This window comes from Zalophus californianus, chromosome 12 (assembly GCF_009762305.2).
Source record: "Zalophus californianus isolate mZalCal1 chromosome 12, mZalCal1.pri.v2, whole genome shotgun sequence".
NCBI lineage: Eukaryota > Metazoa > Chordata > Mammalia > Carnivora > Otariidae > Zalophus > Zalophus californianus.
Genome location: NC_045606.1, coordinates 20,291,245 through 20,310,386, shown reverse-complemented (window position 1 = coordinate 20,310,386; position 19,142 = coordinate 20,291,245). Strand labels below are relative to the sequence as shown.

The window sequence follows — 19,142 nt, the reverse complement described above, 5'->3', positions numbered from 1 at the left end:
ATGAAATGCTAAATAGGCTAGTTAAAATGAACCCCTACTTTGCTTAAAAAAAAAAAAAAACAAAGTAAAAACAAGTCAACAGAATGCAAGAATCATGATAGAATTTCACTAAAGCCTCCAGTGTTTTTTAAAAGCCTGTTTCCTGCAAAGAATTAAGAATGAAGGTATGGCATACTATGACTTTTTTTTCACTGAAAAAAGCCACCAAACACCTTTAAAATGTTTTAATTATTAATGCAATTTGGTAGCAATTTTACCAGGAAAGCATTAACGAATGAGGACCTATGAAATTTCATTAGTCAAATATCTCCCAAGAGCAGTTAAACAAGAAAAAATAATAGGAATCTTTTAGAGTTTTATGCATAATACAATCTTTTCATACTAAATAGGTAATAAATGTTCTAAAGACTGTCAAAGTCATTCATAAATATGCACTTAATTTTTCCAGATTCTTTTTGATGTTTTTTAAGTGCCACTTAAAAATAACTTAAAAATTATGTGCCCTACAAATTCTCTAGCAGGACCCACCCAGATTATTTATGTTGGTAGAATACAAAGCTTTAGATCAATAATGAAATACTTCAGTCTCAGTTTTTGCTTAGCCAAACATTTTCTTAGAGGCTAGGGTACTATTAAATGACCTGAAGCTTAAGTGTATAATTTTACTAAGATTTTATAGACTATGTAAAGAGGACAGGAGTGAATTCTCTAAAAATTTTTTTTTTAATTTCAATTACAGTAGAGTTAACATACAGTGTTATGTTAGTTTCAGATGTACAATATAGTTATTCAACAATTCCATACATGACTCAGTGTTGATTGTGGTAAGTGTATTCTTAATCCCCACCACCTATTTTACCCATCCCCCCACCAACCTCCCCTCTGGTAACCATCAGTTCGTTCTCTATAGTTAAGAGTCTCATTTTTGGTTTGTCTCTTTTTTTCTTTGTTCATTTGTTTTGTTTCTTAAATTCCACATATGAGTAAAATCATATGGTATTTGTCTTTTTCTGACTGACTTAATTTCACTTAGCATTATACTCTCTAGATCTATTCATGTTGTTTCAAACGGCAATATTTCATTCTTTTTTATGGCTGAGTGATATTTCATTCCATTTCAATATTCCACTGTAATAAAGAATATCATATTCTTTATCCATTCATCTATTGATGAACACTTGGGCTGCTTCCATAATTTGGCTATCCTAAATAATGCTGCAGTAAACATAGGGGTGCGTATATCTTTGTGAATTGATGTTTTCATATTCTTTGGGTAAATATCCAGTAGTGGAATTACTGGATCATATTGTAGTTTTATTTTTAATTTTTTGAGGAATGTCCATACTGGATAGGAGGGGATTTTTTAATTGATAAGCTAATATAGTTGAAAGTATATGAAACCTGAATCACTGTTTTTAGAAGCTACTTTAAAATTTGCTTGAAAAAAAATATTCCTTGTGGGGCTTCCTTTTTATTCAGCTGTGCTATTCTTGAAATGGTTTACTAATCTCCATGAGCTATCATAAAAACAAGACTGGAACTGCCTTGAATAAATACAATGAATACAATGAAATCTGTACTAATGCAGATTTCATAAAGACAATTGTGACAGGGACAGTAAAGGTGAATGATTATTATGTGACACACTTGTAAAGGGACCCAATTCACACCAAAACAAGCAATTCACATCACAATGACTGAATAGGCCTAACATGAAAACAAGTAAGTTCTGTAGCAAAATTTTCAGAGAAAAACACGCTTCTTGGTCTCTTCAAACAAGGTTACCATTGATTTGTTTAAAATTCAGTAGAAAAAAAATGTGTACTGATACTTTGTTGAGTAAATGGAAAAAGCACTTAGCTCATATATGTTCACACATCTGTGTGTTGGTGCTGGTTCTACAGTCACAATTGCAGGTCCTCTCCTAAGGAATCTCTTCATTTGGAGAGGGGGGAAGATTTTTAACAGCTCATTATTTTCCACTCACAGTGAGTTAATCTGACTTTCACTACATTATGAAAATAACTACTTATCAATCCCTTTCCAAACACTTAAACACAACTGATGTTAAATATCTGTCTATTGCTTGGCTCAAAAAGAGTTACTCTGTGAACATTACCTTTCACTTGCTAAATACATTTTCTCTATTATCTCCAACTATTTAGAGCACCTCACAGACTGTAATAATTTGTCTTATGACACTGGCAAGAGAGCAGCAGTTGAGCTTTGCTGATGGAAATGGAAGATCAGGGACGCCTGGGTGGCTCAGGTGGTTAAGCGTCTCCCTTCGGGCTCAGGTCATGATCCTGGAGTCACAGGATTCTTTCTAAGAAACCACAGAGGGAGCAGGGAGCCCGCTTCTCCTGCCGCCTGCCGCTCCCCCTGCTTGTGCTCTCTCTCTCTCTCTCTGACAGTTAAATAAATAAAATCTTAAAAAAAAAAAAGGAAATGGAAGATCAGAATGCTTCGATAAACTGAAAAGGCAGTAAACATCTCTAATTTCATATTAGCTTTTATGATTTCATTTGGATCTTGGACCACACAGTCATAGTCATGCTTTTCTTAATCACATTCCCATAACTTAAATCTTTGAGTATTTTTAAGTAAAATCATAAACATGGATCATTATATGGTTTTTCAATATTAAGTTGAAGCAGAAATTCTTCCCATCATCAATTCAATTTGTCTAAGAGACATATTACATGCTGAAAGTAAAGAGAAGTTTCATTTCTTAAAAAAGCATATCCGCATTTATGCTTTTTCAAAAGTTGAGCCCACTAGCATCTCGAGATCACAGCAGCCTAGAATAGGCACATTAGAAAAAACAAGGTCATGTTTAACTCCCCCAAAGGTTGTTCTTTGAACAAAAGTGTTTATCTTTCAACTCACTTATTTTGGAGGGAAACTTTTAAGTAATCATGTTACTTCAAAATATATTTCTGCCAATTTTTTCAACAAATAATTCAGTACAAAGGATGGAAATTTCAATATGCTGAGCAGAAAAAGGAAGGGTTGTCTAAAAACAAATTGAGGGAGTGGCTAATGAGCTTTGTGTTAATATTATTGATTACTTAAAAAAAAGCATTTGAGTCTGGCAAGCAATATACGTATGATGACAGGCACTTCTTACAAATAAAGGTATTATGTTATGGGAACTATATCTCCCGGATCATTTTAGAATTCAAAGGCCCTAGGTAGTTTTGCCTCAGGTATCTCTTCACCTAATTTGAAATTCAAATGTATGAAATTTCCAAAGCTAAATATGACAAATTAGACACGGTCTGTGAAGTTACCATTTAATGAGCTATGAACCTAGACTTTCATCTCCCCAGGAATAATTTCTTTATTACTTTTGTATTTTATTGCAATAAAGAACGATTTGACCTTCAAGTATGATAATTAAGCTTCCAAAAATGTTATAAATTCAGAATGAAAATAGTTCTTGCTGTGTTCAGGAATATACTTACGATCAGTATAAAAGATTCCTTAATATTTAAAGACAGCTAAATTATACACAGAACCAGCAATATTAGGAGGTATTTTTCTCTCCCCTTCCCCCCCATTTCCCATCTCAATTTGATTTGTGTCTCATAACAACTTATCATCTGTCATATTCTAAAATAAATGGAATAGGAGAAAAACTAAAATATATCTTTATAATCTGCAAAGGGGGAAACATAGAACTCTGTCAGGTAAGATTTATTCTACCACGAGCTCTCAGTAATGAGATCTTAAATACTCACACTTGTGAGTCCTTGTCTTGCTATGCTCATGCCCTGAACTTTTCTGGGGGGAGATAACCGTACATTTTCCAAAACTTTGCTTATTATATGAATACAAGTTTTAAGTGAAAAAATCAGAATACAAACCGATATACCACCTGAATTGTTGGTGAATAGCTTTTTTCCCCCAAATCACTGTGTAATAATTTTTTAAAACATCTTAAGACCTTTGAGAACTTGAGATGAAGTTCAATGGATGGGGCAGAGGAGAGGAAGTATAGCTAAAAATTGACCTTAGGCTTAGCGCATATGACTTTTAACTAACAATCAGAGGTAGGAAGGAAAATCGTTAGGATCATCACCATCATTATATAATTAATAACAATTACTACAATACTAATACCATGACTACTAAGAAGAAGTCTTGTTGCTAATGTGAGCAGAACTTTGCTAAACGTCTGCCCATATCTGTTCTCCTTTCCTTTGCTTTAACTGAACTGTGGCCCCCAGTTAGAAGTATCTATCACACTGTCCCCTACAGCTTCCTGTGACAAAGGAATTAAGCTCTGCTCATAGGGAGTGAGAAGAAGTGACCTGGGTCACATTCAGGGCTGGGCCATGCCCTCTAAAGGAATGGCCATGCTTCCCTGGCCCTTTACCCTTCCTGCTGGGACACGGAAAGTGCTGGAGCAGCCAGTGTGACCCCCGAATATGGAACCACAGAGCCACTCCACCAGCCCTGGCTCACCTGCCTCCGGACTGATTTATGATGGAGAAATCTACTTCTAACCGTGTAAGCCCGCAGTTTGACGCACTTTGCCATAGAAGTTCTATACTTTAATTAAAAAGAGTTAACTTCCTATGGGCTGGGGAGGGGGTCCGTTTGTGGGGAAAGGTGATCCCTCTGTATCTCACTCACAATCCTAAAAGCTGCAGTGGAAATGAGGGTTGTTCAGACTGTAAGTCTGTATGGCTAGAGACTCTATCTTGAGAATCTCTGCATTCCCTGCTTAGCACAATGTCTGGCACATAGTTGCTCGGAATATGTTTATTGGGTAGTGATAACACCAACAAGACATTAATTATTGGGCACTAATAATACCAGCAAGACACTGCTGTTAGAAAACTCTAATGTTCTCTGTTCCCTCCTGTCTTGGTCACTTGAACCTCTGTTACCATCTTCATGTTACCTTACTTCTGACTTTGCTTTATATGCCTAAGGATACATTGTACAATTCGCCTTGTTCTAAAACAGATACAAGGCAGCTTACCAAAAAGCACAAAAACAAAAAACAAACCAAAAACCAAAAACCACAAAAAAACAAAACCCAAAGCGGTGGACAATCAAACAGGTTAATAGAAGGGAAAACAAAGATGATGATAAATGAGGGTCAGAGTAAAACTACGTCCAGTTGAGACGAATAAGATGCATGCTCTGACGTCTTAAGTTTGGTCCTACTATAAAGTTACAGAGGCTATAAAGTTACAGAAATTGAAGAGTTCATAATATGAAAAGAAAACACCTTGCTGAGGAGAAGGGGAGGTATTTCGGGTACAGAGACTTGAGAGATGTTTCTCCTGTGGTTTCTTAGAAAGAAGACACTGAGCAATGTGACAAACATCATTTGAAATAACACCCAGCCAACTGTGAGTTTTGTAGGGCTACTCACAATAAAGTTCATCCTAATAAAGTCCATCAATGCTGAAGGAGTGTCCAATGCCTAAACATGATTATAAAAATGATTCTGGGGTGCAGGAAGAATAGGCAGACCGGCCACTGAAGAAATAATAGTAATTAGACAATTTTGGAAAAGTATACCTGCTCTATGTGGTTCATTCATTCCCTCAACTAATAACAGAGTGCCTACTAAATCCCCAGAGCTCTATCAGCTTCTGAGAATATAAAAACGGTCCAGTCTCTGCCGGCTCAAGGGGTTCAAGGTACAGTAGAAAATACATGTAGAAGTTAACACCTGACAATGCAACGTGGTGAACTAAATTCGATTAGTAAGTAGCAGGTAGAATAGTAATAAAAATAAAGATGATGGAAGAGGAGAGGCTTGAGCTGGATCTTTAGGATGAGAGCAGCTTCATGAATGAGATGGAGGAGGAAATGAGGAGGGTGTTCCAGGGACAGAAATTGGCATGTTGAAGCCCCAGAGACGGACAGGACGGCATGTCTGATGAAGAGTTGGGTGTAAGGGAGGGTGGGGAGTGGGAGAGAGCTGGAATGCAGGGATGAGGCTGTCTCAGCCTCGAAAGCTAGGCTGAGTGGGGCAAATGGGGGCAGTTACAGGGTTTGAGGCTGGGAGTAAAAAAAATGAGGTTTGTGTTTAAGAACATTTGATACATGTGTAGAAGGCCTGAACTAAAAGAATGGATGTGTGCCAAAAAAAAAGGACTGGGTTAGGAGATACTAAGAATATAAAATAAATTGGTCTTAGACACTTTGGATCTAGACGTGGATGAAAGAAAGGAATGAGGAAAGTAATGTTATCTGGGTTTCTGTTTGATTGGGTTGATGAAGTCACTAATCAGAACTGCAAGAAAGGGGTCCAGATTTGAGGAAAAGTCAAGTTCAGTTTAGAATATATTGAGTTTAAGGTACCTAAATGGCATCCCAATATAAATGCCTAGTAATAATAATGATAGTTAACATTCAGTGAGTATTTATGTGCTAGCCACCATCCTATGTACATCACTTTTGCATTTAATCCTCACAACTTGACCATGTTCCTTCTGGGCACAGAATATTGTGCCAGGCTCTTGGGAATGGTATGGGAAACAGCACACTATGTATTAATTAATATTAATGAGTTCCAACTCTGAAAAACCTGATTATGAAAATCTGTATTAATTATTACATTAAACAACTGAACCTCTGAATGTAAAAATATGGTTGGATTAATAGGTTGCATAAAATAATATTTTGCAATCCAAAATAAAATGGTAATTTAGGGTGTGTTCAGCACAGTTTTGCTCCCCTCCCCTAAGTAATTTTAAAGATCCAACAACCTAGGCTTTTTGTCCTTCAAAATAGGGGAGGAATCCAGCAGATTATATAGCAACTTGAATAGAAAGTGCACTTCTCTGGATCCAAAAGAACTCAATGTCAAATTCTTCTTGGGCATAAATCCTGGTGTTTTGACTTTGGACTAGATAAAGCTGTCAAGTGGGAATGTATATATAACCCTGAGGACTGAAAAGAAGGCTGTTTAAATCTAGGTTCAATCATCTTGGGATAAACAGCACCAGTTCAAAGCACCATTCTTTAGGAAATTAAAAAAGTAGTCAGACCCACCTAGGGCCAGTAGCAAGAAATTTTACTATGGCCCCATGAGTCAGCTCTTCGTGTTCCTTTAAATCTTATCTGTCCTCAGGATTACTTAGGAACACTTCTGGCTTTCCCCAGCCCGAGAAGGGCTTCGGTTCTCCCCTGCCAGTAGTTTGTGAGACCTTGAAGCAAGATTAAAGGTTTCTGGATGGTTTTACCAAAGTCTCCTAATTCAGCTCTCTTCGTTTGTCAATTACAAAGGCAGGGATGTCAGGAACAAGGAGCTATAACTGCTGAACGGAAATGTAAACTCTTGAATAGCCACGGGGAAAACACATCTTTGAAAAGCAAAATTTTTAGCGTTGGGCAAATTCAAATGGAATGCATCATTATTTTCCACTTTAACTATTAAAGTAGATACGGTAAAACCCAATTCTATTAGTTGATTCTGACTTGCATGGTGTGATTAATTTTAAAAAATTGCATTTCAGGGTACTGGAAAAATATTTAGTAATATAAGCTACTGAGTAAGCAAGAATAGGCAAGGGAAGATTTTGGTAGATCTGACGTAAAATTCATACCATGTTTGTGTATAAGAGGTATTCTTTTTTTCCAGCTTTATTGAGGTATAACTGAAAAAACTGTATATATTTAAGGTATACAACTCGATGTTTTGATATATGTATACATGGTGAAATAATCACCACTATCAAGCCAATTACCATATCTATCACCTTAAAAGGTATTCTTAACGTGCTGAAAAATATCTAGGTAGATTAAATCCCTCCTTCACTTTATGGACTTGCTTACTGAACTTTTCATCTCCCTCCATCTCACAGCTTAAATAAACATTCCTCAGTCCTTATTACAAAGAATTTAAAAATTCCAGAGTGTGGTATCTGAAAGAAGTAAATACACTGCCCACCACCATGGTCCAGCAGCCCTTAGAAAGTAGAGCCCCACTGTCTACCACACTGTTCAGAGAGTGATGAACAGCAAAACAACTGCTGAGCACGGCAGAAAGCAGCCAAGGTTTTCGGCTCCAACTATAAGCCTGACCCTTCTCCCCTGATATAAAACATTTGCCTTTGGTTATATCCACTTCCATCAACCCAACAACTGAGAATTCCAGCCTGGTTTATAAATGGCATGCACCCTTTGGGGGCACTGTGGGGCATGACTGCTGTCGGCCGTTAAGCTTGCCATCTGGCCTTGCTAAATAATCAATGTGTGTGTTTGAAGGGGGTATTAGCCAAGAAGCTCACAGGCCAACGAATATACACACGCGCCATGATTCCCCCCGCCCAGCCCCCACCAGGATGTGTGCACGCTGCTGGGCCAGCAGCGGCCATGCTGAGAACACTCACATCAGCTTCACACTTGCCGCCTCTGTCTTACAAGGGCTTCAGAAAGTCTGTATTCTCTCCTAGGTGTTCAGGGAATGGAGGCAACAGCGATGATTCTTATTTATTGAAGTTGGGGTTCCTGAGGGTTTTTAATGTCTACTTTTTAAAATTTTAAGAATCTACTTTGTATAATCGAACCAACACTGGGTGGTGAGCCCTGAGATATGGATTCTAGTCCCACCATATAGGAGTAGTGTATACTTTGTCAAGTTAATTTTCTTGGCTTTGTTGCTAATCTACAGATGAGGAATTGACAGTCGCAGGATCAGAGCATAAATTCAAATATGTCCTCATCCCCAGCCTATACATTAACCACACTCATCTCAACATTTGTGTGTGTGTTTTTTTTAAGATTTTATTTATTTCAGATGGAGAGAGGGTGAGCACAAGCAGGGGAGAGGGGCAGAGGGAGAAGCAGACTCCCTACTGAGCAGAAAGCAGGACGCAGGGCTCGATCCCAGGACCCTGAGATCCTGAGCTGAGAAGAAGGCAGATGCTAAACCAACTGAGCCACCCAGGTGCCCCTGAATTCACTTCTTTATTGTCTACTGCTGGTGCATGAACCTGAGCATCTTCCACTTTCAAGACAATTGGGAGTATACAACCTAGCACCTCCCCATCCCCACCCCAGACTAGAAATGAGAAATCTCTGGTTCCTCAGAAGCACTGTGACCTGTCAGCAGAACTCAGCTAGAGATGTGTTTGTAATTACTTAGGAGCTCAGGATTCAAGGTGAAACCTGAAGTCTCTGAACCTGGTCTACGTTCCGAGAGCACTGGGGGTGCTCAGTGTTTAGATGAAAACCTGTGAATAATTTTCTGATTTCTTAAAATGGTGATTTATACATTTTTCAAACTGAAGTCAGTGCAAAGGACATTCCTTCATGACACTGCTTTCTGTTAGAGCCACACTGACTCATGGTGTTCCATAGCATAAGGTCAGGGTTAAAGAAGATTTTTTGGGAAGGGCAGTGATTTTTCAATTGCAGAATGTTTAAGGTGATCATTTAGCAAACATGTATAGGGCATCTGCTTTTATGCCAAGCACTGTTGGGTATTCAGAAAAATAAAAAAATTAAGTCATGGTTCCTGCCCTCATGAAGCTTTCAGTGGGAAGGCAGGAGTAGCTAAATAAATAATTATGACATCACAGAGAGCAATCATGTTAAGAGCATCAGGCAAGTCCTCACAAAGGAAGAGGCAGGGGAGTTGTGATTTAGAATTTTTCTATAGTTCTTAGAAGTCCGTCTGCCTCAACAGAATTGTCCCTCCTCCTTAAGTATAACCCCATATTTGTTATTTGGGGGGGGAGAAAATTTGTTATTTCTTTATAACCCAAATGATATAAGTTCACTATAAAAATTTTTTAGAAAATACAGGTAAGTTTAAAGAAAAAAATTAAACACCCACAATCTCACCACACTGATCTACTTATCAGGCTTTTGATTACACACTGCCTGACCCTGAATAAAACTTGGCTCCAGCAAGATCCCTCCTCCTTTATCATTAACTTGAGCCTGTACTTTGTGTCCAGGCTCTGAAAGTAAGCTTACACAGAGCTTGGGTCCAAACCTACTTCTCTATGATTCCAAAGTCTTCATAAAGTCTAAATCCAAAAGTAAATGACTGTCCACTAGCACTCTCTCCACGACCTCAAGAAAGGAAAAGCAGCCCCTGGTATCCAGGAGCTGGCCAGGCACTCACACCTGGGCCTTGCTTCTCCCAATGAACAGAAATGACTTCACGGGAGCACCTGGGTGGCTTAGTCGGTTAAGCGTCTGCCTTTGGCTCAAGTCATGATCCAAGGGTCCTGGAATTAAGTCCCTTGTTGGGCTCCCTGCTCAGTGGGGAGCCTGCTTCTCCCTCTCCCTCTACCTGCTGCTCCCCTTGCTTGTGCTCTCTCTGTCAAATGAATAATTTAAAAAAAAAATGATTTTACAGAACATCAACTGCAGACAAAGCCACTCAGGAATCATGATGGGTCAAGACTGACACAGGGCCACTTCATAATTATACCTGAACACAGACCCAACCAGAACACTGTCCAACTCACAGTACCCCAATTCCCCCTTCTTCTGGCTGACAGTGGTGACTGTACTGTCTTTTCACCAAGTACAGCTTCCCCTCACTCTAGTCTGCCTCCCCTGTAGATAGCATTTATTGAGATCTCTAACCAGAATTACTGGTTATAGCATCCAATACAGAGCAAAGCCCCACTTCCACAAACCTTCGCCAAAATCATGAAATACAGGCCCAAATCTCATAATAATTCCTTTGTAACATCCTCTTATTGAGATGTCCCATGGTTCCATGGCCTGCCTTCTCTATACTGGAACTAGCACTAAACCCAACCTGTCAGCTACAGGGGTGTTCCCAGTGGTCTTTGGTTACAAAGCCTTGGATGCTCATAAATATGTTCTGGTTCTATCAGGGGGTGTGGGAGGGAAAGAGAGAACCCCAAACCTTCCCTTGAGTCTGCTTTCCCCTCTGCTTGCCCTCTCTCTCTCTCCTTCCCTTTAATCCTCGATTTTTTTTTTCAAAGCCTCAACTTTAAACATTGCCTTGCATTGAGATTACTTCTCAACTCACAGTAATCTTTCTTCCCTTGACTGTCTCCAAAGCCTGGGCAAGAGCTTTCTACACTACAAGGCAGCTTCAGGTGGTCTGGCCTCTCCTGAAACCACCCTCATTTATAGTCAAATGGCCAGGGAACTTCTAACTGCAAAATCTTAAAGCCCTTTCTCATACTTCATCCTCTCCATTCTCTCAGAAGCCTTTGTCCCTGTCGAACACCTCTACCATGTTGAGATGTCTTCCTTGAGTCTCCCAGTCTCCCAAGCTGGCCCCTTCTCCAGAATTCCTTTTTCTTCCTGCTCCTGTGCCATCACCAGCCTTCTACACTGGGGCCTTTCCTCCCTTCCCCTGGGGATCTCGCTGGATGAGCATGTTCCCTGCTCAAAACCAAGATGGTGATGGTTCTCAGATCTGCCTCTCTTCCCAGCAGGCTGTTGGAGAGCCCTGCAGGATGGAAAACAACCTCCTTAGGGACAACGTGTTGAAGTCCAGTCTGTTATGTTCTCTTCCAAATACCTCTAATGTTTCTCCATTTCTTCTCTCAGTCCCTGGCATCACTGGCCACCGAGTCACCGAGGCCAGAAATCACAGAATCACCCTGGACCCTCTTCCAGCCCTCATTCCCTATAATGATCACACTTCTCCGAAGTCTCTCTACCATATCCCTTTCTAGTCTCCGAGATCCAATTTTTTTTAAAAGACTTTATTTATTTATTTGACAGAGAGAGAGAACACAAGCAGGGGGAGCAGCAGAGGGAGAGGGAGAAGCAGGCTCCCTGATGCGTGGCTTGATACCGGGACCCCAGGATCATGACCTGAGTCAAAGGCACATGCTTAACCGACTGAGCCACCCAGGTACCATGACAAGACCCAATTTTCATTTAGCTTAAAATTTAGCTCTAACCCGGGTGATATAGCATCCTACTTCTGTGTTTAGCTTCCTCCAACTCCTAATTTCTACAACCCATTCCACCCCCACCCCCAGTTTTCTTTCAAAAACACAGATGGCTCATGTCACCCTCCTGTTTCCCACTTGCCAATAGAACAACATTTAAACTCCCGAGCAAACAGAGGGAACTTTACAACCTGCTCCACTTACCTTCCCAGCTTAGCTGTAATGACCTGCCGGGTAGCTTCCTCTTTCCCACATCTATTAGACTAGTTTGATTCAACCGTTCATTCATTCATTCAATAAACATTTACTGGGTGCATACAGACATTATGTGAGGCTTTAGCGATTCGGTAATAAAAAGCACAGTCCCTGTCCTCAAGGAGCTTGTATCTAATGGCAGATAAAGCACCTGTGATAATGTTCTTATTATAATATGCAATAAATGGTTGTCAAGGTACATGAGCTCATGCTGAAGTAAGTGCTTCATTGGAAAGGCAGTGTAATGTAATGGTTAATATCATGGGCTACTGGCCAAAGTGCCTGAGCTCCCGTACCAGCTCTGCCAATTTCTAGCTGTGTGACCTTAAGCAAGTTATTCTCACTGTGTCTTCGTTTCATCATCTTTAAAGTGGAGGTCATAATAGTTCCTTCTTCGGAGAGTTGCAGTAAAGATTGAATGAAGTCATGTTTGTAGGATGAATGGGGAGAGTGGAGTCTGGCATATAACAGTGTTGACTGTATTTTCATTCGTATTATTGTTGTACCTTGAGAGGTATGTCCAGGGATTATGTAACCATGTATGAGAGTCCAAGACCAGATTGAGGAGGAGCTTGAGGGAGATCAGAGATGATTTTCTTCAGGAGGAGGTAATACCTAAGAAGGGTCTGAAAGCCTGAGTGAGCCAGACAAGCCATATAAAGGTAGTCCAGCCCAAGAAAATGGGGGAACAGGGGGCATAGTGTGTAAATAATATGAAAGTAATGGAGTGAGGTGCATTCTGAGAATTTTAAGGTAGAAATGATAGGATGATGAGAAATGAGGTGGGGAGGGGCGCCTGGGTGGTTCAGTTGGTTAAGTGTCTAATTCTTGGTTTCGGCTCAGGTCATGATCTTTTGTGGTCATGGGTTTGAGCCCTGTGTACGGCTCTGTACTCAGCATGGAGTCTGTTTCACATTCTCTCTCCCTCTCCTACCCACTCTCTCAAATAAATATATAAAATCTTTAAAAAAAAAAAAAGCAATGAGGTGGGGGAGGCAAACTGAAGCCACGTTGTAAGGGATTTTCTTTGTATGCTGTGATAAGCAGTAGAGATTTTTACCTTGAAGGTGAACTATTGCCTCCAATGGAGATATTGAAGGGTTTTAAGCAGGGACATGATAAAATCATGTTTCCATTTTAGAAAGCTCATTATTGTAGCCCCGATTAGGGTGCCGGAAAGTGGGAGCAGGGAATCCTAAGAGGTGGCTATTAAGCAAAGCCTGAAGGAAATGATGGGGTGTGATCCAAGGTGGGTCAGTAGAAATGCGAAGGAGATAGATGGAATTCCTCTTCTTTTTTTTCTTAAACTGCTAGTGACCCTTCAGGACTTGCTCCCTGGGGAGCCTTTCCTAAAGCCCCCAGGCAAATGTAGCTGATCTGCCATTCACATCCCACCCCTTGAGAACAGAAATGGGTCTTTCTTTACTTTTATAGCTATATTTATCACCGTGAGCTAAGACAGGGTCTTGTAGATGTTAGATATATGTTTGCAGAATAAAATCCTTCAGCGAATGTCTTTTAAGAAGGATCGAGATGGCATACTATCCAAGGCTAGTATGTTTTCTGATCCTTTTACTTTTTCGATATGCTTAGTCACCAATAGTCTTATAATAATAGCTGTCCCCAAGCTTCACAGAGCAAAATTTGCTTTGTTTAAATTGTTTAATTTAATTAAAATTAACAAACCTACCAAGTATGTTGTAACTGAAAGGCACTATGCTTTGGTATATACTGATTGTCATTTTTTTCTCTCTCATAAATACATTAAATATTCTCCATCCAATGTATAGGAAATTATAATATGTTAAATTTATGTTATTTTATTTAAGGAGATAATTAACGTTTTAATTAAAAGTAGATAGGTCCAAAATAGATCTATGGTTTATAGCACCAATTATTTCCCTTATTATTCTTGACAGCAGGAAGCCATCACGCTTGTTAGTACTCCTTCCACCCTATCTTGGATGGATTGATATGATTTCAATTGATTAGGTGCTGTTGAAAAGCTCAGTGTTGTCCTTTGGTCCTGGGCTGAATAGCATTTTTAATAACATGCACATCTACCATTGTGTAAATCATATTCGTGTGCAATCTGACTATATAAGGCTTTTTTTTTTAACCCACTGGTTGAGAATTTTTTCCCACTGGTTTTTCTTGGCTTTTTCTTTTCATTTTAAGTGAACCCAATTCCAACAATTCATTTACAATGGAAAAGATTCAAAAATCCAACGCTTAACAGAGATCAGCTTTTAAACACTGTTAAATGTTAATAAAATTAGACCTATCTTTTTCTGACACTATGCATTTTTCAGAACATTAATGTTCACTATGTTATATAGTGTTCTATATTTTCAGTATTGTGAACATTCTCAGTCTGAAAAAAGTTACATCGTAATAGATTTCTTGAGCTTACTACAAAGGCTATCACAGTTTTGCATTCACAAAAGTCACAGTAAAAATCTGCTCAACCCAAGAACACTGATAATATATTTGAAACTATAATTAGAATGGGGTTTTCTGATTCAAGAGTTATATATGTAAGCAATCAGGAGTTTGCCAGTAATAATCATCCAGTATCGCATTACCAAGATAAAGCCATATTGAGGATGTATATATTACTACAAATAATACATGGTATTTTCTTAGGCCTTTCAAAAACCAATATAATTTTTCTTCCCTTCTTTCCTAAACCCATTAGATTCTCTTTAGCAGAAATAAGATTAGTAGAAATTTCCTTTAAATTCAAAAATCTTAAGTTAACAAATTTCCCAAAAATACCGCTGTGTAAATAAAAATTGATATTATGCCTATGATGATGGTGAAAATGGCATGACTTTAACAACAACTGGCTTCAGATGTATTCATTCTCAAATGCTTAAATCAATGAATAGATGCATGACTGAGAAAAATTTGTATTCAGTCTGTCAGCATTTTTTGAATAGTCATATGTCAGGTTCTGGGGAGCCAAAGAGCTCTAAAGGCATAGTTTATGCCTGAGAAGCTCAGTCTCTGATGGGTAATACTCATTTCTTTTCAGAGGGAAATTCTATGTGAAGTGGTAAGTGCTACAGTGAAGACACAAACAGTCAGGTTTACTTCTTTACTCAAGAAGTAAAGTGAACAAATTTGTGTTGGGGCATGATCCTGTTTTCCACCTTTTCATGGTGTGTGTGCATATGCGTGTACATGTGTGTGCATGCGCATATAGGCATCTGTGAGTCTGGTATACGTGAAAGTTAGAATGTGTATGAGGCACTCACAAAGTAGAAGTCATTTAATGTGACTACTTAATGTCCACTTAATGTATCTAAAATGATACAGTATCTATCCAAAAATCTGAAATTAATGGTACACACAGTTGAAACAAGAACATAAATACTGAACACAAGATCATGTTTAAAAGCAATAAACAGAAACATTTTCAATGAAGTTGGCAAGAAATTTAAGTGGTAAATTAAGCAGATACGTTTTTGTAGAATTTTAAAACTACTAAGATTTATATTTCCAGGACAACTAAATGTAATTAGAGAAAAAAATAGGAAAAGTAGATAAATTTTCTCTTGGTTTATTTTGCTCACACTTAGTATTTTCAGAAGTCTACAGATCTTTATCAATAATTACTAAATATGTAATTCTTAGGGATATGAAGGGATCAATAATTCCATTTTTAAAGCATCGTGATCAAGTAATAGTAACGAAATACTTAGTACACAGAACATCAGGCCTACCATGAATAATTTTGACACAACCAACATAGAGGAGTCAGAGATGATTCTTACCTCCTTGTTCACACAGCTGCTGGGCTAAAGCATCTTTGAAAATAATCTGGCCCCTGTGTGTTGCCGTAGCCCTGAAAATGAATAGGAAAGGTTAATCTAAATCTTGTAATAAGTTTGGTGACAATTTAATGTATTTTTAAAACTTTTTGAAAAACCTCATTTTTAAATGCTATTGTATAGATATGATCTTTTAAAAAATGAGTGCATTTGAACAGCGATTCAAATGAACAAGGGCTTAGACCAAGGCCCCTGGGTTGAGAATTATCTTCTGGCTTTCCTTTGTAAAGATATTGTAACATTTGTGGGCTTATTCTGAAAACAGTAGATGTGAGCAAATCCTGCATAGAAGAAAAAGTATGGAAAGGATGCTTATTAAAATTTCTTCCTTGGAAGACTGATATAAAATGTCTTGTGAAGCAATAATGATATTAGCACTGGAGAAAGATGCTCCAAATATACTTTTTTTCTGAAATCAACAGTCACCATAACACATAGAGAGTTTAGACAGAGAATTACATTTTTTCAAAAGTATTTTTTTAAAAAATAGGGCTATTCAGAGCTTTCATAATTACAAAATCTGTCATAATAAAATACACCTTTTCTCCCTACAGGGTCTAAGTCACCATTTGAAATAGATATGCATCGTTTACCTCCCCTAATCAGAGCTGTGCACATTCATTGGTGAAAAAATAGCACCCTTGCAGCAGATGTGTTATTCAGTGGCTATAATAGAAACCGCTTTTATTAAAGGAAGACTTATTTATGCCTCATATTTGAGGTACGTTTCCTTAAAAAGAACTTTTCTGGCACAAAATGTATTGTTTGAACAAATTTAAAACAGAAAATCATGGCTCTTGAAGAAAATTAATTTTAGAAAATAAGCCATATGCAAATCTTTTTAATAACTAAAAAGTATTAAAATTAAATCTCAACTTTAGTTCTCCCCAAACCACCTGAGGACAAAAAATAATGTGATTCAGGCATCATTTACTAAAGATGGATTATGTATAAGGCACTGTGCTAGGTCACCAGAGGGCAAAGTTTGGCTTCTGCATTTCCCCCTCTGTTTGTATATCTCTCGGTCAACATTTTATCCTTTGTGGGGCCCACAGGACCTCGTGGCTCCCAACATTCTCCACTTCGGTCTCTATGTGGATGTACCTTCCTCCTCTATGCTGCAGACCTTTCCCATTTCTACTCCCCATTGAACTGTCACTATCATTAGTGTCAGATGCCAGGACCCAACTCTCTAAACATAATCTGACAAACTAAGCCACGCTTAAGTGTTAATGGGTGACACTGCTCCAAGCTAACATATTTCAGCAGTGAGATGGGAAATGTGACACTTTAACACATCCACATCCACACACATACACAATGGCACAATAGTGAGAGCTTTAAATGGTGTAAGGGAGACAGAATTGGAGAAAAAAGTCACTGGGCAGCATTCATCTCACACTGCCTGTGATGTTTGTAAGGTAATCTGCCCTTGTTGTTGCATAATCATTACCAAAATTACTGATAAACAGACATTACCACACTATTTGTTCACATATGTTTATAGGTTTTCCTTTGCTTTTAGCAAGCTGAAAATGAGGAGGACTAAACATAGGGCCAATCCAAGCCATAACCATGGCCTATGGACTCACTCATCAATTACAGGTGTTATGCCCAGAAGGGACATGGGAACGTGATTTACCTAAATACATTTCATTGTCAAATCTCAATCAAGTCGAGAGCTTCTGAGTTCACACACACCTCTAGCAGGAACACAGCAGTCATAAATGGAAAATTTTAATTTGACATGTGCTTTGGAAGGAACATATTTTCTGAAATCACTAACCACCAAGAAAAGTCCCACAACGTACAGTGTTTAATTGTTCACTGTAGTTGTCTTCTGATTGTGAGTGTAGAACATCCCCACTGTAATATTTCTCACTGGTCCACAAACTTAGTTATCATCTTGCCAGTGTATGCTCCCATGAACACAATGGGGCCAAAGTATCTAGATAAAACTCAGGCAACAGAGGTTTTGCCTTTTCCCCGGAGAGCAGCGATTCTGAAATAGCCTGGTCACTGCACAGCACCTTGTGAATAGTCCACATTGCTTTCTCCATTACTCGGTTTCCTCAGATTTAGTACTTGTTGCTTTCATTCATGTTCTTATTTCTGCTACTTTGGTTCGATGAGGGACTAGGGAATAATTGAAACTGAAGGCTCTTTTATCATCTAGTCAAAATTTCTTCAGCAGTGGTAACTCATTCTTCAAATAAATATATGAAATCTCAGTATATTCCTCTCTTCCTAGCTTTTGAAGTCCTTGGGTTCCCTCCTGCTCATACAGCATGCTCCTCACCACCCATTCCCCAAAACTTCCCCGCACACTTCTCAGGAACTCTCAGGGTCTTAAAGTGGCAGAGTTTGAAAACTACTGAACTAATTCTAGCTCTTTACAGTGCATGGATCAGGGAACTGAAGCCAGTGAGAACATGCTGTTAGTGGCAGATAGGACCTGATTCAAGGTCTTGATTTCAGGCAGTGGATTCTTTCCAAGTTTTCAAAATGTGTTCCACAGTGGTGCCTTGGGGTCTCTGTGGGAGTCCAGGGGAGGGTCAGCAGGCACCCCTACTTCAAACCAGAGCACCTGTACTTTATGTGTTCTAAAGTATTTAATGTTTGAAGAAAGGGCTCAGCAATTAGAAACTGGCTTGAGAAGCACATCATATGCCCAATGTTATTATCTGAAGTCCACTGCTTGGGAAAAGTTGAAGTAGTAATAATAATAATGTGACTGGTATATATTTATATATATAAACCATTTATGTATGCTTTTATACATGTGTATATATAGACATATACATATATACCTATATATACATTTAAATACACACACATATATGTATATATAAACACACACACATATACCATGTTTATATACACATATCATTGTTATTATTATTATTATAACACCTGTTAAGAAATGAAATCTACCCTTTGCTAGGTACTATTGTAAGGGCTCTAAATAAATTAGCTCCATTAATCCTGACAACAACTCTACAAAGGCAGATACTATTATTCCCATTTTTCTGGGACACAGAATTATTATGTGATTTGCCTAATGTCACATGACTGATTAAACTCAGGCAGTCTGAGTGTTGGGTCCTTGCTTTTAACCATCACATTAAATTGTCATTGATCTGGTTCAAAGATTTGAAGGTAGCTTTCACTCTCTCTTGCT

The 19,142-nt window shown here is 38.5% G+C and overlaps 1 protein-coding gene across 2 annotated transcripts in view; it reads right to left on the bottom strand.

Moving 5' to 3' along the window:
* RELN (reelin) overlaps positions 1-19,142 on the bottom strand; it is a 492,672-nt gene that overhangs the window by 267,276 nt on the left and 206,254 nt on the right. For both annotated transcript variants that reach the window (XM_027573967.2, XM_027573968.2), the window contains exon 4: positions 15,905-15,975. In XM_027573967.2, the coding sequence (XP_027429768.2) occupies positions 15,905-15,975 (71 nt within the window). The remainder of the gene's footprint in view (positions 1-15,904; positions 15,976-19,142) is intronic.